The sequence below is a fragment of the Hordeum vulgare genome, chromosome 5H (genome assembly GCF_904849725.1).
Source record: "Hordeum vulgare subsp. vulgare chromosome 5H, MorexV3_pseudomolecules_assembly, whole genome shotgun sequence".
NCBI lineage: Eukaryota > Viridiplantae > Streptophyta > Magnoliopsida > Poales > Poaceae > Hordeum > Hordeum vulgare.
This window is the reverse complement of record NC_058522.1, coordinates 512,986,768-513,012,410: the sequence shown is the minus strand read 5'-3', so window position 1 is coordinate 513,012,410 and position 25,643 is coordinate 512,986,768. Positions and strand designations below refer to the sequence as shown.

The window sequence follows — 25,643 nt, the reverse complement described above, 5'->3', positions numbered from 1 at the left end:
ATCCAAATGGACAAAAAGCGGACAAAGTCCGTTTGGATCGCCCCGTTGGAGCTGCTCTGACCTGCTGCGACGAACACCCCGTCCTGCTATGAGCAGCATCCGTAGTCCACCACGACACCCTTCGACATGCTCTTCTGGTCGAGGCGCGTGGTAGATAAGGCTAGGGACGACTCTTTATGTTTCGTCATGGGGAAGAAGGTTGGGATGATGTGAGGTGTGTGACTATGGGACTATTCTTTTAGATGACTTAAAAAATGAGCTGCCTTTCTCTAACTTAAAAAATAAATCATCACTTAAAATTTTAAGACTTCTAAATGAATTATCTCATAACTAGTTTAAAAATCCCACTAAATAAAAAAGATGACTTATGAGAAAAGTTAAGAAAAAGAGGGCTTATTTTAGGCTGTTAAAAGAAGAGATAAATACAACACAGATGCCTTAACTTGTCATGTCCGGTAAGTTTAGTGCCTAAAGTTGAAAAATACATGAAAGTGGTGCTCTAACTTGTTCGGCTGTGCAAATATGGTGCCTCATACAGTATTCAGGCATATGCCTTGCCCAAATAGCGAGCCAGTATGATGGAGGCCCGCATGTCAGTGTCCGGGATCATTTTTTTACATCTAACCCCCTCACATTTTATCTATTTACTCATAATTGTATCACATACGGATGCACATACTGACGGGTCCAACCAGTCAGGTTTGGGTCCCACATATGAGCTACACCAAGCACGGTTGTATGTGCAAATCATAGATATAATGCAATTTATAATAATGATACCGTGCGAGATATTAAAGAGAAATAAGAAACAAAAAAGGGATATGAGGTTTCGAACCTTGGAGCTCACGTGTGCCACCCTTGCAACCTAGCCGATAAACCAAGCAAAAATTTATGTTTATTTAGAGCATCTAGTTGGAATTTTCTTACGAATTTATTTATCTCATCCTTTAAAAGATGTAAATATTATTTCTTCATTTTAGGCATCACGTGGTGTCGTGCCTCGTGGTTGTATTGTTCATCGAGGGACCTCTACTAACCAATAGACAAGACACCATTTGATGCCTAAATGAGATAATTTACTTCTTAAACATTTTAGTATCAAGGGAGATTTAGGGAATGTGCTGGTGCATTTGAAAATGAATGCTTTTGAAACATGTTTCACGGATATTATAAAATTATAAACTTATATTTGAAAGATGTTTGTCATGCGTTCAAAAAAGTGACAACATGTATTTTTATAAATGTTCAACGTGCATTGAAAATGTTATTGTGTAAAATTGTTCTTGCATTTCTACAAACACCTTTAATATATTTAATACATTTCTAAAATTACTATTATTACACACTAATTTCTGATACACATGGAAGAGTTACATTGTCATTTTCTTTTGTAACTGCGTACTTTAAAAATATAGTAATACAACAAAGATATACACTAATTGTCCGTGCTTGTGATCCTGCATGAAGACACATAAATTTGTACAATAATTTTCAATATACGTTGAACTGTCTAAATCCACATAAATTTTTGAAAACGTTCACGTTAACCTCTTCAAAGTACACAATAATGAAAACATAATAGATATTTAAAATACAAATAATGCCATGTATATATTTCTAGCTAATACTATTATGTATAACTTAGTTTGGTCCGGTGACCATCATGATGTCCCAGCTTCAAATTTCCATCCCAACAAAAATAAAAAATTACTCATTCACTTTGAGCCACTCACTCGTGGGCCGCCGCCATGATGGCACGCCACACAGACAAGGCGTACACCCAAATACTGTATGAGGCACAGTATTTACACGTTCGAACAAGTTAAAGCATCATTTTGTATAGTTTACAACTTTAGACATCAAACTAATCGTACATGGTTAGGGCACCTGTATTTAACTCTTAAAAGAATGCAGGAGAGGCAATCAGACGGCTGCACTCGCGCGGCTTCTCTAAGAGCATCTCTAGTAGAACCCTCAAACCCTTAAAAATAACCGCTTTTTACGGTTTTCGTCGGAAAAACGACATAGACTAGAACCCTTAAACCCTTAAACCCGTAAAATAAATTAGAGGTCCAACCCGCAAACCCCTTCCCAGCCTATAGAAGTGAGGGTTGGGAGGGCAAACTCCTCCCAACCCGCACTCCACTTCCCACATCGCGCGGGAGCGAAAACCGCCCCGCCTCCCAGCTCCTCCCGCGTCCTCCCGCCGCCATGGAGCCCCCGGCCGCCGCCGCGCCCCCGCCCGTCGCCGCGCCCGCCCCCGCACCCGCCCCGGCCGCCGCCGCGCCCGCCCCCGCCCCGGCCGCCGCCGCGCCCGCCCCCGCCCCGCACGCCCCGACCATCGTGGAAGACGTGGTGGCGGCAACCCACGTCGGGGCCAAGCGGCGGCGGGCGGGCCTCGCATCGCCTCCTCCCGCCCCGACCGCTGTCGCGCCCGCCCCGACCACCGTCCCGCCCGCGCCTGCGAAGAAGAGCCGGTCGAAGGTCTCCTCGCGTGGGCCGCGAGGGGCTTCCTCGAAGGCCGCCGGCGCATCCCCGAAGCGGAAGAAGGTCGTGGCGCGGAAGAAGCCCGCGGCCCCGGCCGTCGACGTCGCCGAACCTCCTCCCGCCGCACACGAGGTGTTCGAGGAAATGGCAACTCCAACCTCGTTCATGGACCTCCTTCAAGACGCGGAGGTGGACCTCGGGGCTCCGCCTCTAGAACCCTTTGGTGAGGAGGTTGAGGAAGATGAGGAGGATGAAGGGGATGACGAGGAGGAGGTGGCCGAGATAGGGGAGGAGGCATTCACCGCCGCTTCCGGCCCACACGCGCGGTCGACAACTACACCGAAGCGGAAGATATCCTCTTGGTTCGTGCTTGGGCATCTGTGGGGATGGATGCAACCACCGGCACCGATCAAACCGGTAAAAGGTATTGGCACAAGATCGAGGATAACTATTGTAGGATCAAGCCGAAGAATTGTGGGTTCATCTCTCACAGTTACCGGTCGCTTCAAGGCCGGTGGGATTTGATGAAGCCCGCTTGTGCTCGTTGGAGTGCGGCCATGGATCAAGTGAGGGATGCACCACCTAGTGAAACGGTGGAGAGTGACTATGTGAGTACATATCTCTTCACTATTTTGATTATGTGTGTGTACTATGTGGGTTCTTATGTGATTATGTGTGTTTGATAGGAGACAATTGCCGGCATGAAGTACAAGGAGATGGCCGCTTCCAAGGGCAAGCCATTCCCATTTAAGCATGCTTGTGCAATTCTTCAAACCTTTGACAAGTGGAAGTTGAGGGATCAAGAGACCGCACCCAAGAAGTCGGCAATGCTTAGGATGGATGATAGTGAAGATGAGGAGAAGGAGAGGAACTTGGGCAAGCCCGAGGGAACCAAGAAGGGCAAGCAAAGGGTGAAGATGGAAGGAGAGGCATCAAGCCTAAGGGAGAAGATGGAGCAAATGATGAAGGCAATAGAGGAATTGACAAGGAAGACATTAGAGACGAAGATTCTTATCACCGAGAAGAAGAAAGAGGTCAAGCTTGCACAAGTTGAAGCAAAACGTGAAGAAGCAAAGCGCAAGGCCGACTTGGAGGAGAGGATGATCAAGGTGAAAGAGGCAAAGGTATGGAAAGAACTCATGGTGGAAGAGAAGGAGCACATGATGATGTCCAAGAAGGACATGGATGAAGAACAATTGCAATGGTGGAAGGACTACAATGAGGACATCGCAGAGAGGAAGAGGATATTCCGTGGTGCGTCCTCTACTCTTCGAGGTGACATTCCGATGAGTGGTGGTGGCGATGGCGGTGTGGATGACTCCAATGGAGGTGTTTGATGGACGTGCAAGTGGTCTAGTAAATGACGTCAAGTGCAACTTTTTGGTGATGGTGCCGATGAGAGGGGGAAGATGATGATTGTGTGATGTAAAAACTATTAAACCATGCATCAATGATCTTTATTTCCGTGTTTGTTTGAAGGTTTATTATGTTTCTTTTGTGAAAATTATGCAATGCCAAGTGACAGTTTTAAGGGTTGGGGTTGGGGTAAAGACTAGAACCCTCAAACCCAACCCTTATAACGAAATAGCCCCTGTTTTTCAACCCTTAAAAGTGTCAAAAATTAGCAATTCTTAACTCTTAAAACTGATTTTACATTTAAGGGTTTGAGGGTCTAAATTCTAATCGGTCGACCAACGCGCAGCATCGCCCAAAAAAAAAAAAACTATCCATTATCCAGAGGCAAACTCGCTCGTCGTTTTTTTCCTCCCCTCTGCCCCGGCCCCTTCCGAGCCCTCGCTCCGTGCCGTACCTAAGCGTCGCCGCCGACGCCTCAGCCCCGCAGACCCGGCACGCCATCCGCATCCGGCCCTGCGCCCCGCGCCGCGCCGCTCCCCAGCTCGCCGACTCCTCCCTCTCCGGATCTCCAGCCATGTACGGCGGCGGTAAGATCTCTCGCCCCTGCCCCTGCTAAACCCTAACTAAACCCTGGAGATCTCCCGCCGCGGCCGCTAACTTCTCCCACCCGCAGACGAGGTCTCGGCCATCGTCATCGACGTGGGCTCCTACAGCTGCAAGGCCGGCTACGCGGGCGACGACACCCCCAAATCCGTCTTCCCCTCGGTGAGCTTCCCCTGCCGCCCTCGAACTGTTCGGATTACGCCGGGTCTGTGAGTTTCCCCTTCACCAGGGCTGTTGTCATAGGTATTAGTTCGTTCAACCGGGACCGGAACCGATTCTTAGTGCTGAATTTGCGTGCATTGCGACCGCGCAAGTCTGTGTGCTGGTGATGGACATATTAGTGCTTCAATCATTCCCAAGTTTTCGAATCAACGGCCTTGGATTCTGGTTCCGACATGGCCTGCTTGCTAGTGTGTCAGCTCATTGCCATATTGGGTCAAATCGTAAATTTCGTAGCAGGCACGCCCTAGTCTGCAAACTATAAGTAGCCACATTAATCCTAAGTTGACTTCAGGCATCGAATCAATAAACTGCGATAGGACCTGCACCTACCTGTTGGTTTCAGTGCAGCACGTGCAATCTTTGTAATCTACATAGTTGGTTCATGATTCAGGCTCTAATGGCTCAGATTTGCCACTAGCTATTACTGTTAGCTACTGTGAGCCTTTCTTACATGCTGCACTGTGAGTCAAAAAACAACAACTGATTTTCAAGTGTTAGTGGGATTATTGGGCTAATTTTTGCAGCCTGGCAGTTAATTGCTAATTTCACTCTGTTTCTGATGTAATAAGAGAGCTACTCATGTAATAACATTCAAATAGAAAAACGAGAAATACTGTGTGATCCGCACTAAGAAAATGGTTTGAATTTGGCCATTTAATGCCATGTTTGGGTTTAGTACGTTTTCTTCTCCTTTGCCTGAACAGAGCTCAGAAATTATGTTGTTTTGTTGGTTCAAGGGTATGTGAGCTACCTAATTTGGCCCAATATGAAATTTTTTGTGCATTGCGACTGCGCAAGTTTGTGCTGTTGATGGGCAAATTAGTGCTTCATTCCCAAGTTTTCGAATCAACGGACTTGGATTCTGGTTCAGACATGGCCTACTTGCTAGTGTGTCAGTTTATTGCCATATTGGGCCAAATCGCAAATTTTGTAGCAGGCATGCCCTACTCTGCAAATATAAGTAGCCACATCAATCCTAAGTTGACTTCAGGCATCGAATCAATAGACTGCGATAGGACCTTCACCTACCTGTTGGTTTCAGTGCAGCGCGTGCAATCTTTGTAATCTACATAGTTGGTTCATGATTCAGGCTCTAATGGCTCAGATTTGCCACTAGCTATTACTGTTAGCTACTGTGAGCCTTTCTTACATGCTGCACTGTGAGTCAAAAAACAACAACTGATTTTCAAGTGTTAGTGGGATTATTGGGCTAATTTTTGCAGCCTGGCAGTTAATTGCTAGTTTCACTCTGTTTCTGATGCAATAAGAGAGCTACTCATGCAATAACATTCAAAGAGAAACAAGAAATACTGTGTGATTCGCACTAAGAAAATTGTTTGAAGTTGGCCATTTAATGCCATGTTTGGGTTTAGCACGTTTTCTTCTCCTTTGCCTGAACAGCGCTCGGAAATTATGATGTTTTGTTGGTTCAAGGGTATGTGAGCTACCTAATTGGGACGTTTTGGCCAGTACAACTTGTCACACTCAGTATCTGGTTTTGATATGTTCAGGTTGTTGGTTCAATTGAACAAGCGGAAGATACTGATGAAGCTAAGCCAGAGAAGGAGGCTGACTCTGCATCAGATCCTAAGAATGGATCCAAGCCTATGGATGTGGACAAAGCCAAGACAAAGCGCAAATTTTATGTAGGTCAAGAATTAGAGTTTAGGAGGGATCATATGGAGGTTAGTAACCGTGCATTCTTGGGGTGATTTGTTACTCATGATTTCTATTAACTCTCGCTTATTGGTCCCCTCTCCACAAAGCAGGTGATCTCACCGATGAAAGATGGAACAGTTACTGATTGGGATGTTGTTGACAACATATGGAATCATGCTTTTAGGTAAATTTATTTATCTACTTGATGCAGCTCTGAGCAATTTCTCCTCTTTAACACGGTCCATCCATAATCAACAATGACACCAGTGAACTACAATTAAGTTACTACTAGTTCAAGCTTAACATTTAGCATTCTGTGTTCATTTCACTGATTATACTGATTGTGAAATTGTTTAGTTTGTGAGTACGTGGGACACGATTCGTTGTTTTCCCTCCTGTTTTATTTCATATGTTGGATGCTTTGTCTTCTGTAACAGCTAAGGTTGATTAAGTACAATGATTTCCTCGTTACGATGCTATGCAATTTGTTGAAGCTACTATTTCTTTGGATCTACTATAGTCACACTGACTTGTTCTATATTTCAGACGGCGGCTATTGATCAATCCTGAAGAGCATCCTATGCTCATAGCGGAACCATCTATAAACAGTGCACAACAAAGAGAGAAGTATGTGTCTATGTTTGTTTCTACAATATTTATATTGCTAACCCATATCAATGCTTTCAAGCCTGACTCTTATTTTCATGTTCTATAGGGCAGCAGAACTTATGTTTGAGAAGTACAAAGTGCCAGCGCTATTCCTAGCAAAAAATGCGGTATGTCTCCCTCCGAAGTAATCTTTGATGCAACCAGTTTATTATTTTAATTGTTGATTGGGTTGTCAGGTTCTCACATCTTTTGCATCTGGACGTGCTACATCTCTAGTGGTTGACAGGTCAGCATTTTCTTGATGACATTTTTATCTCTGCAACCTGCTGTTTTACTTCAAAATAGATGAAGGTCCCATTTTTGCCATGCTAGCCCGATTAGTTGAACAAGTCCACTGTGTTGTGGTGTCTGCTTGGTTCTTAGTTTCCTACTCGATTTCTGAAGTAAATTGTTTTTCACCAATATACGTTGCACATAACGCACAGATAGTGTATAACAGTCCATCCGCACCAAGGAAATACTCATGAAGAAGTTGGTTCCAACTTGTAACTGTTAATGCTTAAATTACCCTATTTCACTTTCCTTGATTTAAACATTTTAATCTGGTTTTGTGCTTGGGTGACCACCTTGATTCCTTGAGCATTTCATAAGCAGTGTATTAGACTTGATTTTACTGCTTTGGGTCTTTATCATGATAGAAATTTCTGGAATATGACAGAGCGATCATGTTTGGTGCAGTGGTGGTGGGTCTACTGTGGTTTCTGCTGTGCATGATGGTTATGTTCTGCAAAAGGTATGTTATGCTATCAATATCCTGATTTTCAAGGGGAGGTGTAGCGATTTGCCTGTTTTTACTTTGTACATTTCATTTGAAAATTTGATTAATCCAAGCTGCTTTAACATTTGATAAAATAAAATTCTAGGTTGTATTATATGGACTCTGGTATATGTAACATTGTTACTAAGGGCTAGTTCTTTTGGTTGGCTTAAAAAATAAGCTGCCTCTCCCCAGCTTAAAAAATGAGCCACTCCTAAAATTTACTGAGGCTTCTAAATTAGTAATCGCATAACTAATTCAGAAGCCCCAATGAATGAGGGAGGCGGCTTATGGAAAAAGCTGGAGACGAGGCAGATTATTTTTTAAGCCACCAAAAGAACTTGCCCTAACACTTGTCTTGCCTCTTCTGAAACCTTTTCTTCTACCATTTTGATAACTTGTTTTCATGTGGCAGTCTGTGGCAACTTCTCCGATTGGTGGTGAATTTTTAACTGACTGTATGATGAAAAGCTTGGAGAGCAAGGGCGTTGTTGTAAGCACCTCTCTTGGTTAAGATAGCATACTAGTCCTTGCTGTATTTTCATATATCCTGTTTGTTCACTTCTCAGATCAGGCCCCGTTATTCATTCAAGAAGAAGGAAGCGAGCCCTGGAGATTATAAGGTGTAGTTTCTAGAACATCACATCAGATATTGACATCCTTTTCTTGTCTTCTTGTGATTCCATTGGACCAAGAGATAACTCTTTACACCATTCGATGTGCTCCTTTGTTGAAACTCCTTGTACCATTGAATGTGAGCTGAGCCGTTGGTATAGTTGAAATCAACACACCAGCAAAGAGGAGGGGCAGAATATACAATATATCTATCATCCTTGTCTTCTAACAAAAAAAAGTGAGAGAGAACTTGCAGGGTGGTCTGTACCGCTGCCCCTTGCCGAATTCATTTCTGGCACCAATTACGTTTTACCATGTGGAATAAATCTCTTGATAGGCATCGAATACTATTTTGGCGTCGCGTTTCTAATATCATGAAGTAACGCCTTCCTGTAAATATCGATATTCACAGATACATGCGCACTAGGTGGTTCTCTGACTATATATAGCTCGCCCTTTGGAACATCTTTAGTATTTTTCTTCATATTTATGTGGTACTAAGGTTCTGAATTTGCCGTGATAATTAAATAATTAATCATGGTTACATTATAATTGAACTAGCATTATGCCACCAATTACTGACATGCTTACACTAGACGGATATATAAGGGAAACTATGTGGTGTTTATTCTGTGAACCCATTTTTATCTTTTCAGGTTGTAGACCTTGATTTTCCAAACACCACAGAGAGTTACAGGTTGTACCACATGGTATGTTCATTGGCAAATCTGTAATTCTTGTTTTGCTTTGTTAATTTTTGTCTGGATGCCTTTAATGGTGATGTTTACTCTGTATCACAGAGAGCTATTGCTAGCGACATCAAGGAGACGGTTTGTAGAGTTCCAGATACTCCCTTCGATGGTATAACATTTCAAAAATACATTATTTCTGTGATTGTTGAGCTCTGCTATATTGATGTGCAAGCTTGGTAATACTATTTCCACCATACTGACATGTATAAAAAAAATCTGAGGATCAAGCCAGTTTCAGTTGATCCATTAACGAATCCTATCCTATATACCTAAATAGTTGGTCCCCACTAACTCCAATTCTCTCAACATGCAACTATGCCACCATTCATGACCTAAATAATTGACCCCCTACTAACTCCAGTTCTCTTAACATGCCAAATATGCCATCTCATCATGCCACCATGCATGAGAAAAGACCCACATTAAAATGCACCATGCATACTAATATGTGATAAATATTCTACAACTATAGAATATGCAAATATAATGATAAATTATGTGTTAGTTTCAATTTAGTCTAAATACTTATGTTTCATACTAACAAATCTCATTGAAATAATTTCAACAAATTCCAGCAACGCGTGGGGCATCGTCTCTAGTTATATATATGCATACAACCATACTATAGCTGGCTACTTTTTATGCATATCGTCTGTTAATCACCATTATTTTTATTCGCTTGACTGATTTGGCATCTCTTTGTATGCTTTATTTAAGCATTATCTTGCTTTGTGTTCCTCTTTTAGGTTCTGCTGTTCACTTTTCCTGCTTTATTTTCATGCAGAAGTGGCATATGCAAATGTTCCAACAACTTCATATGAGCTTCCAGATGGGCAGTAAGTTATCAATATTATATACACATACTTCTCTCTAGTCAGATTAATTTCATTTTATTGACAGTTAGATTTGAATATGGGCTAGTATCTACTTTTCTGGAGTGTATCTGATGCATCTTGCCCTCTTACTCCATTGTGCATGCCCTCTTTAGTACGCCCAACAAATAGTCATGATAAACTTCGTTTTTTGCAAATCGACCTAAAACCAATATGTCATAACACCGAGAAATTGTGGTTTAGAAACTACGAAGTTTCAACTAGCAAAGGAAGTCTGAAAATAGAACGGCGAAATAGTCACTGTTTACTAGGATCTTCGCATGTGCCACATTTTAGTATAGCCCTGAGTTGTAATGATGATTGTTGATTTTTACATGCCCATTACAAATATGCATGGTACTCCAATTTCGGATGCACAATGCACCTATAAGGTGTTAGGATTCTGATGTCTACTTTCTCCGTTTCTGTTACTGTAATTTTGTGGTAAATATGTTGTTTGTGGTTATACTGTTTAAGAGGTTATAACTTATCTATGTTATATCTGAGCAGAACTATTGAAGTTGGTGCAGAGAGATTCAAGATTCCTGACATTTTGTTCAACCCATACCTTTCACAGGTGAGTGAGAAAAGTATATTTTGTTGTGTGCATGTATGTTAGTTGGTCAGGATTTGTGGTGGTTGATTACTCTATCCAGGAACAGAACAAGTTCATTGCTTCTTCAGTAGAGGCTATCAATATTCAAATAATTTCTTTTGTACGGCTTGTCATCAAACTCTCTCCTGCACACTAATTTTGTGATCAACAGACTATTCCTGGGATCGATGGATTTGGAGATTCCACTTCGATTCGTGGACTTCCACGAATGGTGAGTTAAATTATGGGTGCTTATATTGTTGTGCAGCTTGGACAGTTCTTCATGTTAATGAAGTTGCTGCCGCCATTGTTTTTCACCAGGTCCTTGACAGTGTAAATAGGTGTGATGTTGACATTCGCAAGGAGCTACTCAGCAGCATCTTGGTAAAGACATTAGTTCCAGTGCTACATTGCTACTTCTCTCTCTCTCTACATGTCCCCAGCCCCATGCACAGGCTTAGTGAAAGAACACTTATAGCATAATCTTTGATTCTCCTGTTATAGTTTGTTAATACAACTCTAACATCTGCAAACTTGTATTGTGGATAGCTTTCTGGTGGCTCATCATCAATTCTGCAGTTAAAGGACCGTCTAGAAAAAGAAGTACTGGAGGTAAATAAAAAGGCAGCTGAACAAGCTAGGATAGATGTTGCTGTATTTTATATTTGTTCACCGTGTCCAAGCATGTTTCATTTTATAATATGAACATTCAACCTGTAACCACTAGCATGCACAAAATCATTTACACTTCTCACATGAAAAAAACGGTAGCAGGTTTGTCATCAAAAGTTTTCCTATATTATTCCTTTTTATACAATGACATCTATTTAGAAATATAGATAGTATTCCTAGAGTTAGGCATGTACTCCCTCCGCTCCGAATTATAAGATGTTCCAACTTTTTTCTGAATCGGATGTATATTGACGAGTTTTAGTGTGTTTGTTCACCCATTTGAGTTTGTATGTAGTCCATATTGAAATATCCCAAACATGTTATAATCCGGAACAGAGGTTGTATTTTTCGTCTTCGAAGCTTCTGTTAGTTCAATGCAATAACTTATATTCTTTGCATGAACTCAAATCATGCTTTAGACAAAGCTTTTCACTTTATTTCTGCGACCTTCCTAAAAAATAGAAGAATAAAATGCATCTCATTGATTATTTTGGTTAGTGACTAGTTATTACAGGATAGTTCATAAAAAGGAGAATCTGTGGTTGAGGCTTTTGAGAATGGTTCCTTTGTCTTATCTCTGAGCTATTCTTATTTTTAACTCAATGATCACAGGAGTGCCCTCAAAATGCTCGTGTGAAGGTTTTGGCAAGTGGAAACTCAATAGAGAGGCGATTCAGGCAAGACCTAGTATACTTGCTTGTCTTCATATGCATTGGCTATGCTCAGTGAATCCTGTTAGCAGCAGAGGAGCTTGAATGATTGCTTGTGTTGCCACTAGAATGTAAAACTGTTCTTTTTGCTGCTTTAATTAAATCAGTAGCTTAACGCAAGAACTTGTCGTGGCCATGAAATCAGTTTAAAATTGGCTGAAAGCATACTGATCGCAATGCCAGTAGAACTTAATCCTTGACCATAGGGAAGGGTTAGCACAGAAAAATGCATGGTGTGTGGTTGGTTTTGTCTGTGTGGCCGCTAGTACTGAGATTCATCATCTGTTAGATGTTGATTGACATGACTGACATGTTATAATTTGATGAGTGCAGTGTCTGGATTGGAGGGAGCATCCTTGCATCCCTTGGGTCGTTCCAGCAAATGTGGTTCTCCAAAGCAGAGTAAGTTTGATTTTCTAGGTTCTGTTTGGTTGTTCTGCTCTTCTGCATCGTACGCCTAAGAATTGTCTATCTGCTCGCAAACAGGTACGAAGAGCACGGCGTTTCCTATATCCAGAGGAAATGCCCATGAAATGGTGGAGCATGCATCCTGCCCAAGCTTTGTGTTGCCGAAAGATGTGTCTGAGCAACAGTTAGATGCAGGTGACCGACTATCTTTAGGTCCGCTAGTGCAACTCTAGAAAAAACTCAGCTGATGCTTGTACGTGCGTGCAGGAAGATGTGTGTTGGTCGCCACCTTTGTTACCTGGGGATATTTATATTGCTCTCATGACTGAGTTATCTTTAGGTCCGCGAGGGCAACTTGATAACAAGCTCAGCTGATACTTGTCATTGATGGTAGATACATGTGATGATTTTTCTCGTCTGTGATGTAGAATGTGTAACAGTTTACCCTCCAGACTTCAGCCAATGTATCCGGAAATGAATTCTTTAGCCATTTACGTACACAGCTGGTTCTTGAAGCTCTTATCTGATGTACTACATCTTAGGTCAGCCATGTCAAACGGTTATTGAAAATTGCACTGCCAAGCTAAGGAGCTTCATTCACATTAATGTTATGGGTGGCCGGTGGTGGTTTGCGGGTGTTTGTTGCAGGTGGCGGTACGAGCATACTGGTAACAGTAACTCTGGCATGAAGCGGACAAGATAATTTTAGTTGAAGAAACTAGTCAAGAGTCTGATGCGGTGGTAGAAGCGCACATATGAAATGCTGCAAGAGCAGTTTATTATAGCGCCAGCTAGCTGTTTCAAGAACAGAGTCGACATGACCAGTGTACACATTCTACTACTAGATTCTTCAGTCTGCCTCTGCTAGGAATCGAAGGTTAGGTTTGGTTGGTGATGCAACATGGGAGAAACGGGATTTGCATCACCTGGCTGTACGGTCTATATACATACATCCATAGTACGCACCACCCAGTTCCTCCTTTGGGGAATAATAATGTCGAACACATCCATGGCATGGCCGCTCTTATTGCTTCAGACGAACGCTCCACAGATCGACAGAGATCATCACAAGCATATGCACCGCGCCGCCCCGCCGCTCGCTGAGGGGAATCGACGGGGCATCGGTGCCGGCGGCCGCCCCTGACTAGCGCTTCCTGGAGTCGATGAAGGCCTGGAGCGCCGCCACCTGCTCGCTGGTCGGGGGCTGGTCGTTGTTCTTGATGGAGCGGTGCACGTCGTACGTCGTCGCCCCAAAGAACACCAGCCTGCATACACACACACACACACACACCCAGATTCATCAATCAATCAATCAATCAATCCACGGAGGAGAAGCGATGAGGGGGGCCAACGGAACGCGGCGGCGGCGGAGCCGGAGCCTGGTGCCTACCCTGCGGCGAGCAGCACGATCTGCCGCGGGGAGACGTGTCTGCCCAGCAGCCTCATCCTCCTGCGGTGCGGTGCCGTGCTCACAGGCCACACGGGGAAGTGAGCAAAACACACGGGAAACGGTTAGTTAGCTGGGAGCAAGTTATTAACTTATTATTAAGGCGTGGGATCCATCTGTGGGCGAGGAGGAAATATGCGACGGCAAATATGCGCGTTCGTTGTAACGGGAGACAAAAAAAAATTATGCGTTAATCAAATAAGTATGACTCAATACTCTAACATAAAAGTATCTCCTATTTTAACACGATGGCTCACCATGTTGTCATTTATTTTTCTTTCCTCGATGATGATGGTTACGATGTTCACGTGATCACAATGCATTTAACATGGTAAATACCAAGGCTATGAGCTTACCACTGCACACCCCACCTTTCATTATGTTGCGCAAGGAAATGTTTACAACTTTAAAAACAAATCTCATCGATCATGAACTACTTCCAACGCCTAGACATATAAAGACTTTCATAATACTAATCAAATCCTAGACATAAAAGTTTATTAAATCGGTGAACGGGTTTCCGAATCGATGATTTTTTTGAAAAAAACTTGGATTTTTTCAAAAAAATACAGTACATTATTTTTTTACAAACATTTTTTGAATAGATGAACAATTTTTAACTCAGAAAACATTTTTTGAACATACGACCTTTTTGGGAACAAATTTGAAAATTGATTTTCTTAATTTATGTGAATATTTTCTAAAGTTTTATGGACATTTTTTTTTTCATATTCCTGAATATGTTTTGAATACACTATAATGTTTTCAAAATCCTGAACATGACTTTATTTCCTAACCATTTTTTCCAGACCGCGGTTATTTTTTTATAATTTGCGTACAGATTGGCAAAAACCGCCAACTTTTTTTAATCCCCAAAAATTTTATGATTTTATTAATTATTTTTGAATTCACGTATATTTTAAGATTTCTCGAACTCGTTTTGAAAACTCACAACTTTTAAAATTTGAAAATTCCGAACTGGTTTAAACATGGAAGAAAACAGAATGAGGAAAAAAAGACAAAAATAAAAAAATAACAAAGCAAGCATATGTGAGGGAGGACTTACGGGAGAAAAGGAGAGGCTGGGGAAAGCATTGAGAGACTGGGGATCAAACCCTGGTCTCTCGGCTGGAATCACTAGGCCTTAGCCACCATGCTACGTACGCATCTTTGAGTTTTCTTAGTATCACACATCATAAAAGAAAAAACCATACACGACTTCGGAAATGAAAAAAACTGAATCGTTTTTTGACTTATGGGTGGCATGGTGGGTAATTTATGCCAACTTCAGGGGCAATTTTAATGACGTACCACAGAAGCAATAGGTGCTTTATTAATGAAAAGTACCTAAATTTCAATTATTTCATTATTATATACTCCTTCCATACGGAATTATTTGTCGCATAAATTGACAAAAAATAATGTATTTAGAACTGAAATAAATCTAGATACATCCGGTCCTATGAGAAGTATTTTCGAACGGAGGGAGCAACTCTTATTTCCCCAGTGATTTCAAATGCTTCAAACCAGCTATTTCAAATGCTTCAAACCAGCTATTTCAAATAGTTCAAACCAGTCGTTTCAATTCCTCAAATATATGATTTCAGTTACTTTAAAATAGCGGCATCAATCATTAATTCCAAGAGATCCCATATCACTTCCACATCCAGATTTCAATAAATGAAATAACTTCAAATAATGCACAACACACGTGTGTTTCGGTTATTGAAAAGTAGAGATCATGATTATTTTAACAAAGTGAACATGGTTGTTTCAGAAACACATTTTGATTATTTACAGCAAGTGCAATACTTGATCTCAATTATTTCCGTTTCACCAATTTGGAATATTTACTAACTATATACCATTTTAGTATGGTTCTCTGTTTTACTTACCTGAAATATTTCACAACTTGCATATTTCACTTATTTGAAATATTTCTGAATAATAGTCCCTCCGCTCAAAAAATATAATATGTTCTAACTCTTTTCCTTTTTTCTTAATCAAATGTACATAGACACGTTTTAGTATGTTTGTTCACTCATTTAGTCTGTATGTACGCCATATTAAAATATCCACAACATCTTATATTTGTAAACGGAGGGAGTGTGTCTCAGTAATTTCAGTACACATTCCAGTTACACTTGGTTGAAAATTATAACATATCACATATTTCATTTATTTCAATTTTTTACAAAATATATATCTATGTAATACAAGTACGTATTTCAATAATTTCATTAAGTGAAAATGTTTTCTTATATTTCAACATAGTGATGTCAGTTTCTTCAAACCAACAATTTCTATTATTTAAAATAGTGATTTCAATCATTTCAAGATATGCCACATCAACTTCATGCCAAGATTCTAATAAATGTAATAACTTCATACATTCCACAGGCGTGTTTCAGTTATTTAAATATAGAGATGATTATTTCAATAAAGTGATAATGTTTTTTTTTCAGAATCACATTTGAACCATTTCACTTATTTGGAACATTTGAGAGTTTTTATTAAAATTATATCTTAGTAAAGTTAACACCTATTTCAATGTTTGAAACAAATGAAATGGCATTTTCACAAAAACGAAATAGTTAGTTGAAACAATTGAAATGGCATTGTTTTCACGGAAATTAAATAGTTTGTTGAAACAACGAAATAACTGAAATCATGATTTTTAAATAACGTGAGCCATTATATTTAAGAAATAAATAAAATAAATTCTGAAATTATTGAACTCATTTAGAAAATTATTTTCACTTATGAAATCTGTTTATTTTTTGGCAAACAATGAAACTTACACAAGTTTAAAATATAATCCAGGATGGTCTTGTTTTAAAAGATCTTGTTGCCAGAATTTCATATATATATATCACTCCCTCCGATCCATTAGTACAACTTGGTAAAATTTTATACTACGGTTTTACCCATGTTGGTATTGTTTTAAAAGGTCATGTCGCCAAAATTTCAAATATATATCTATATAAAGTCTCAAAAATATATTGAAAATGTAATTGTCCATGATTATATACAATCATAGAGCCATTAAAAACTATCACGGGACACTATGTTTGATTTGGTAAGAACGCGCTGGTAATCAAATCCAAATTTTATATTTCATACTGTGTTGTAGAAAAAACACAACTAGGATATTATTAAACAATTTTCTTTATATCTAACAAATTCAATCTACTAAATATGGATATTTATGCATGCCATATATCGAAGCATAAACAGGCACCATAAATATGGATACCTCAATTTAAACAACCTGATTCTACAATTCCACCAGCAAAAAAATAAAAATAAAATCTATAGTTCCACAAATTTCTCACAAATTCCATAAATTTTCCAGTGGTGAAGAATATTTTTTTGTACAATCACCGGGTAGGATAGGGTATCCACCTGAATATATTACTAAAAGACCCGAGTTGCTTCCTATATTCACGCTTATAAGGCCGCCACAAGTTATTAGGTCTTCAGTTTTTTTGCTGGTGTTTCGGTCTTCAGTTTGACTAACGAAATATGTGTGCCACCATTTTTTTCTTGTTTAAACGGAGGAAAAAGCTTTGCCTCATCTTATTAATTAAGAAGAAAGGAGAACATTGTCAAAAGATTACAAGACCACTCAGGCCGGAGCAAGGGGATCACTCTCCCGATAAAATATTACCCAGAAACCTAGCACCCACCACTACCCACGTCTTTGTTTCATCCTTGATCGATGCCGCCACCCGCGACGGCAAGGAAGCCTTGTTTCGAAAGACCCGAGCATTCCTCTCATTCCATATCTCCCAACAAACGAGCATCTGCAGAGAGTTGATCGCCTTCCTGGAGTAGCCTGGTCGTTCCTTGGTAGTTTAGTATGGATCTCCCAACATTCCTCTCATTCCATATCTCCCAACAAACGAGCATCAGGACCCGAGCATTTTTTTCTTGTAACCACAATGCATTCCGAATTCAGACGTATTAGTAGTTCAGTAATAATAAAAAATTAAAAAGAATATTCACGAGTCACAAACACGAACAGTGCGTGTAAAAATCAAATTACGAGTAAAACCAACTCTCCGTAGAGACAGTATGGATCAAAGCCCTGGCCGATGTCGTAGCTTCGCCCATACCTGGCCAAACGGGCCGGCCCGGCACGCCGGAATCGTGTCTGACATGGCACGACACGCCGGGGCACGATTAGTAAACAGGTCGTGCCGTGCCGGCCCACGTGCCCGGGTTTCAGGCCCAAGCACGGCACGCGTTGTAATCGTGCCGGCCCGCGACACGTTAGCCGTTCCGTTTTCTTAAAAAAAACAGACCAAAAAATTCGAAAAAAATCCAAAAAATATATACTTTGACATAGTATTATATGGGATAAATCTAGAATTTTATTAGCGCCTGCCTCATTAAAACCTTCCATCGCAAAAAAGTAAAAGAGTACAAGCCATTATCTAGAAAAGTAGAAATACAAAAATAAGAAAAGATAGAGAAAGGAAAAAAATTACAAATACTACATTACATGCCATGCTTTGGATTTCTAGAAATCCTTCAACCTTGCCCTGCACCTGCAGCTGCAGCTATAGCCGCGTCAGCCGCGTCCGCTGCCTCCTTCACATGTGCCGTTACGTGACTCAGCAGGTGGCCGGTTCCCGCATTTTGTTTCACGAGTAACTTCTTACCGCATTGTTGGCACTTTGCAAAAACCTGGGGAGACCATCCTCATCTTTAACTATTTCTTCATCGTAGAAATTCCAAATTGGGTGCCGACGCCTCACAATAGCATCAAGCCAGTTTTGATTTGCATCAGCCATGTTTGTGTGTGTACAATGAGATGGAGTTAGAAATGAGAAACTTGGCATCCCTTTTTATAGCCCAAAAATGGCACGATAGGCACGATAGGCAATGTGGCATGTGGGATAAATCTTGAACTTTATTAGTGTGTGCCTCATTAAAACCTTCGATCCCTGGAAAGTAAAAGAGTACAAAGCCACGCTCTAGAATTAAAAAAAGGAAAGAAAATTACAAAAATATAAGAAAATTACAAAAGAAATAGAAAAGGAGTACACTACACCACTAATCTACCGATAGGTCCAATGCCGAGTCTTCGTCAAAGCACATGTCTTCAAACATGCCTATTAGTTCCATGTTTTCTGCAGTGTGTTGGGCTCTCCTTCTTGATAGCTCCCCATCTTTCACGGACATCAGTGTTTTCACCATATCAGGGGTGAGACTAGTTCTTCTATCCTCAAATTATTCTTCCAGCAAGGCTGAAAGCAGACTCCAATGACACCGTAGAGACGGGTACCGATAACACATCACGTGCTAATATGGTAAGCACCGGAAATGTACGTTTGTGTTCTTGCCACCATTGAAGTATGTTGAAGTATTCCTCACTATCTAAATAGAACATGACTTTGTCAGTGTTGAGGTACTTCGATAACTCCCCGACAGCTTGAATCGAAAATGCTAAAGTAGAAGAGCTTCCGACAGTAGAGGAGGACGAAGAAGAAGAACTAAAGATCTTGCTCCATGCTCCTCTCTTTTTACCCGTAGTAGGTGCTGGTGGAGGTCGTTGCATTCGAACTCCGAAATATTTTTGCTCATACTTACCAAAAACTTCATATATCTTGTCACGAGCCATGTTGAAGTCATCAGTATAATCTAAACTTAGGGATGCAGATAGTACATTGAGTGCACTACGACACCCTTCAAGTTTAGCTATGGGATCCAAGATAAATGCAAATGCATACAACAGTGGAATATGTTCCCAATATTTTAAATACTTTGTTTTCATGTCAGCAACACCATTAAGTAATAATCCATCACTTTCATATGATTTCAAATGACTAGCAATGTCTAATATGGTATGCACCATCAAAGGAGATGTGGGGTAATAAACCCCAGACAAAGTAATTGTTGCATCATAGAACAACTCAAAAAATGCAGTCAATGCTGTAATAACATGCCAAGTTTCATCGGTGATTAGAGGTTCAACCCCATAATTTGCATTAATAAAACCGTTGAACGAAACTCTGTGTCGAATAACTGCCTTAAGCATCAAATATGTAGAGTTTCATCTAACATGCATGTCTAAATTATACTTATGAGGAGTTGCACCTATAGCAATGCAATATCTCCTATAGTTTGAAATTCGTTGAGTTGAATGCGAAATATAAGATATTGCAGTGCGTATGCATTCAACGTGTGGTTCACATATATGTAAAGCACCTTTAGCAATAAAGATTAATGATATGGCGAGCACAACGTTGATGCATTAAAAAAGATGCAGCATATGTGGAGAATATAAGAGTCAGAATGTTCATTCACGTAATGTGTTACCACACTAATATAGTCTTGCTTTGCACGACCAGTCCATATATCAGATGTTAACGACACTGAAAAAGTGCACGTAGAAAATGTTGGTAATATGCCCTAGAGGCAATAATAAAATGGTTATTATCATATTTCCTTGCTCATGATAATCGTCTATCGTTCATGCTATAATTGTATTAACAGGAAACAGTAATACATGTGTGAATGAATAGATCACAATGTGTCCCTAGCAAGCCTCTAGTTGGCTAGCTCGTTAGTCAATAGATGATCATGGTTTCCTGATCATGGGCATTAGATGTCATTGATAACGGGATCACATCATTGGGAGAATGATGTGATGGACAAGACCCAATCCTAAGCCTAGCACTAGATCGTATTGTTCGTATGCTAATGCTTTTCTAATGTCAAGTATCTTTTCCTTCGACCGTGAGATTGTGCAACTCCCGGATACCGTAGGAATGCTTTGGGTGTATCAAACGTCACAACGTAACTGGGTGACTATAAAGGTGCACTACGGGTACCTCCGAAAGTGTCTGTTGGGTTGGCACGAATCGAGTTCGGGATTTGTCACTCCGTGTGACGGAGAGGTATCTCTGGGCCCACTCGGTAGAACATCATCATGAGCTCAATGTGACTAAGGAGTTAGTCACACGATGACGTGCTACGGAATGAGTAAAGAGACTTACCGGTAACGAGATTGAACAAGGTATAGGTATACCGACGATCGAATCTCGGACAAGTTCTATACCGACAGACAAAGGGAATCGTATACGGGATTGATTGAATCCTTGACATCGTGGTTCATCCGATGAGATCATCGTGGAGCTAGTGGGAGCCACCATGGGTATCCAGATCCCGCTGATGGTTATTGGCCAGAGAGGTGTCTCGGTCATGTCTGCCTATCTCCCGAACCCGTAGGGTCTACACACTTAAGGTTCGATGACGCTAGGGTTATAGGGAATTATTGTACGAGGTTACCGAAAGTTGTTCGGAGTCCCGGATGAGATCCCGGACGTCACGAGGAGCTCCGGAATGGTCCGGAGGTAAAGATTGATATATAGGACGGATGGTTTTGGACACCGGAAGTGTTTCGGGCGTCACCGGTAATGTACCGGGACCACCGGGACCACCGGAGGTGGTCCCGGGGGACCACCGAAGGGGGCAACGACCCCGGGAGGCTAGATGGGCTAAGTGGGGAAGGGAACCAGCCCCTAGGTGGGCTGGTGCGCCCCCCACCCAGCCCATGCGCACCAGAGAAAAGGGGGAAGGGGGGAACCCTGGCATAGGTGGGCCTAAGGCCCACCAGAGGGGTGCGCCACCCCTCCTCCCTGCCCTGGCCGCCGCCCCCTCTCCCATCTGGGGCTGCCGCACCCCTTGGGGGTGGGAACCCTAGGGGCTGCGCCCCTCCCTCTCCCCCTATATATAGATGAGGGTTCGGGGCTGTTTGGGACACGGTTTCATCTCTCTCTCGGCGCAACCCTGCTCCTCTCCCTCCTCCTCTCTGCCGGCGCTTGGCGAAGCCCTGCCGGGAGACCTCGTCTCTCCACCGACACCACACCGTCGTGTTGCTGGACTTCTTCCCCAACCTCTCCCTCCTCCTTGCTGGATCAAGGTGCGGGAGACGTCACCGGGCTGCACGTGTGTTGAACGCGGAGGTGCCGTTGTTCGGCACTAGATCGGAATCGCCGCGAGTACGACTCCATCAACCGCGTTCTAGCAACGCTTCCGCTTAGCGATCTTCAAAGGTATGAAGATGCTCTTACCCCTCTCTCGTTGCTGGTCTCTCCATAGGAAGATCTGAACATGCGTAGGAAAATTTTGAATTTATGCTACGTTACCCAACAGTGGTATGAGAGCCAGGTTTTCTATGCGTAGATTCTATGCACGAGTAGAACACAAAAGTTGTGGGCGATGGTTTGTCAATTTGCTTGCCGTTACTAGTCTTATTCTTTTCCGGCGGTATTGTGGGATGAAGCGGCCCGGACCGACCTTACACGTACGCTTACGTGAGACTGGTTCCACCGACAGACATGCACATCGTGCATAAAGGTGGCTAGCGGGTGTCTGTCTCTCCTACTCTAGTCGGATCGGATTTGATGAAAAGGGTCCTTATGAAGGGTAAATAGCTTTGGCATATCATCGTTGTGGCTGTCATGTAGGTAAGAAGGCGTTCTTGCTAGAAACCCAAATCAGCCACGTAAAACTTGCAACAACAATTAGAGGACGTCTAACTTGTTTTTGCAGGGTTTGGCATGTGATGTGATATGGCCAAAGTTGTGATGTTGCATGTATGATGTATGAGATGATCATGTTATTGTAATAGGTTTCACGACTTGCATGTCGATGAGTATGACAACCGGCAGGAGCCATAGGAGTTGTCTTAATTTATTGTATGAGATGCAACGCCATGTGCTTACTACTTTTACTTCATTGCTAACGGTTAGCCATAGTAGTAGTGATAATAGTAGTTGGCGTGACGACTTCACGGAGACACGATGATGGAGATCATGATGATGGAGATCATGGTGTCACGCCGGTGACGATGATGATCATGTGATGCCTGAAGATGGAGATCGAAAGAGCAAAGATGATAATGGCCATATCATGTCACTATATGATTGCATTGTGATGTTCATCATGTTTTACATCTTATTGCTTAAAACGACGGTAGCATAATAAGATGATCCCTCTTAAAATTTCGAGAACGTATTCCCCTAAGTGTGCACCGTTGCGAAGGTTCGTTGTCTCGAAGCACCACGTGATGATCGGGTGTGATAGATTCTAACGTTCGCATACAACGGGTGTAAGCCAGATTTACACACGCGAAACACCTAGGTTGACTCGACGAGCTTAGCATGTACAGACATGACCTCGAATACAAGAGATCGAAAGGTCGAACATGAGTCGTATGGTTGAATACGATCAGCATGAAGTTGCTCACCATGGTGACTAGTCCGTCTCACGTGATGATCGAACACGGGTTAGTCAACATGGATCATGTATCACTTAGATGACTAGAGGGATGTCGATTTAAGTGGGAGTTCATACCTAATTTGATTAAATGGACTTAATTGTCATGAAGTTAGTCTAAAAGTTGTCTTTATAAATATTGTAGATGTCCAACGTCAACCTCAACTTCAACGCATTCCTAGAGAAAAACAAGCTGAAAGATGATGGTAGCAACTATGCGGACTGGGTTCGCAACCTGAAGCTCATCCTTGAAGCAGCTAAAAAGGCTTATGTCCTTAATGCGCCGCTAGGTGACCCTCCCGCTCCCGCAGCAGCCCAGGACATTCTAAACGTCTGGCAAGCGCGGAGTGATGACTACTCTCTGGTCAGGTGTGGCATGTTATACAGTTTAGAAACGGGGCTCCAAAGACGTTTTGAGCAACACGGGGCATATGAGATGTTCCAAGAGCTGAAGCTAGTTTTTCAAGCTCATGCCCATGTCGAGAGATATGAAGTCTCCGACAAGTTCTTCACCTGTAAGATGGAGGAGAACAGTTCTGTCAGTGAGCACATACTCAAAATGTCTGGGTTACACGGTCGTCTGACTTCACTTCGAGTCGAACTTTCGGATGATGCTATCATTGACAGAATCCTCCAGTCTCTCCCACCAAGCTACAAAGGCTTTGTGCTTAACTACAACATGCAAGGGATGGAGAAAACCATTCCCGAGTTGTACTCGATGCTCAAGTCTGCAGAAGTAGAAATCAAGAAGGAGCATCAAGTGTTGATGGTCAACAAGACCACTAGTTTCAAGAAAGGCAGGGGTAAGAAGAACTTCAAGAAAGACGGCAAAGCTGTTGCCGCGCCCGGTAAGCCAGATGTCGGGAAGAAGAAAAAGAACGGACCCAAGCCTGAGACTGAGTGCTTCTATTGCAAGGGAAAGGGTCACTGGAAGCGGAACTGTCCCAAATACTTAGCGGACAAGAAGGCCGGCAACGTTAAAGGTATATGTGATATACATGTTATTGATGTGTACCTTACCAGCGCTCGTAGTAGCTCCTGGGTATTTGATACCGGTGCTGTTGCTCACATTTGCAACTCAAAGCAGGAACTGCGGAATAAGCGGAGACTGGCCAAGGACGAGGTGACAATGCGCGTCGGGAATGGTTCAAAGGTCGATGTGATCGCCGTCGGCACGCTACCTCTACATCTACCATCGGGATTAGTTTTAAACCTTAATAATTGTTATTTAGTACCAGCTTTAAGAATGAACATTGTATCAGGGTCTTGCTTAATGCGAGACGGCTACTCATTTAAGTCAGAGAATAATGGTTGTTCTATTTATATGAGTGATATGTTTTATGGTCATGCTCCGCTGGTGAATGGTTTATTCTTGATGAATCTCGATCGTGATGTTACTCATATTCATAGTGTGAGTACCAAAAGATGCAAAATTGATAATGATAGTCCCACATACTTGTGGCACTGCCGCCTTGGTCATATCGGCGTTAAGCGCATGAAGAAGCTCCATACTGATGGACTATTAGAGTCTCTTGACTTTGAATCATTTGACACATGCGAACCGTGCCTCATGGGCAAGATGACTAAGACTCCATTCTCAGGAATAATGGAGAGAGCAACCGACTTATTGGAAATAATACATACTGATGTGTGTGGTCCAATGAACGTTGAAGCTCGCGGTGGTTATCGTTATGTTCTCACTCTCACCGATGATTTGAGTAGGTATGGGTATATCTACTTGATGAAGCACAAATCTGAGACATTTGAAAAGTTCAAGGAATTTCAGAGTGAGGTTGAGAATCAACGTCACAGAAAAATTAAATGTCTACGATCTGATCGTGGAGGAGAATATTTGAGTCACGAGTTTGGCACACACCTAAGGAAGTGTGGAATCGTTTCACAACTGACGCCGCCTGGCACACCGCAGCGCAACGGAGTGTCTGAACGTCGTAATCGCACTTTATTAGATATGGTACGATCTATGATGTCTCTCACCGACTTACCGCTATCGTTTTGGGGATACGCATTAGAAACTGCAGCATTCACTTTAAATAGGGCACCGTCTAAATCCGTTGAGATGACACCGTATGAACTATGGTTTGGCAAGAAACCTAAGTTGTCGTTTCTTAAAGTTTGGGGCTGCGATGCTTATGTGAAGAAGCTTCAACCAGAAAAGCTCGAACCCAAAGCGGAGAAATGCGTATTCATAGGATACCCTAAGGAAACTATTGGGTATACCTTCTATCTTAGATCCGAAGGTAAAACCTTTGTTGCCAAGAACGGATCCTTTCTAGAGAAAGAGTTTCTCTCGAAAGAAGTAAGTGGGAGGAAGGTAGAACTTTATGAGGTAATTACACCCCCTCTCGAACAGGAAAGTAGCGCAGCGCGGGAAATTGTTCCTCTGGCGCCTACACCGACTGAAGAGGAAGTTAATGATGATGATCATGAAGCTTCGGATCAAGTTGATACTGAACCGCGAAGGTCCACAAGGGTACGCTCCGCACCAGAGTGGTACGGCAACCCTGTGA

At 42.1% G+C, this 25,643-nt stretch overlaps 1 protein-coding gene across 4 annotated transcripts; it reads left to right on the top strand.

Moving 5' to 3' along the window:
* Window positions 1-4,234: 4,234 nt before the first annotated feature.
* LOC123451923 (actin-related protein 4-like) lies at window positions 4,235-12,875 on the top strand. Of its 4 annotated transcripts, XR_006632531.1 has the most exons (21): window positions 4,235-4,430; window positions 4,517-4,608; window positions 6,180-6,353; window positions 6,438-6,511; window positions 6,874-6,954; window positions 7,043-7,103; window positions 7,173-7,222; window positions 7,675-7,729; window positions 8,169-8,246; window positions 8,323-8,376; window positions 9,025-9,078; window positions 9,169-9,229; window positions 9,905-9,956; window positions 10,503-10,569; window positions 10,760-10,819; window positions 10,909-10,971; window positions 11,137-11,199; window positions 11,872-11,936; window positions 12,303-12,371; window positions 12,456-12,572; window positions 12,645-12,875. XR_006632531.1 is itself a non-coding variant. In XM_045128480.1 (20 exons), exons 1-20 carry the CDS (start codon window positions 4,418-4,420, stop codon window positions 12,499-12,501), a joined length of 1,332 nt encoding a protein of 443 aa, XP_044984415.1. In that variant the 5' UTR covers window positions 4,235-4,417; the 3' UTR covers window positions 12,502-12,875. The 4 variants fall into 4 exon arrangements, 3 of the variants coding, with proteins under 3 accessions (XP_044984415.1, XP_044984417.1, XP_044984416.1); XM_045128480.1 differs by having other exon boundaries at window positions 12,456-12,875; XM_045128482.1 differs by having other exon boundaries at window positions 10,909-10,999; window positions 12,456-12,875.
* The last annotated feature ends 12,768 nt before the right edge of the window (window positions 12,876-25,643 follow it).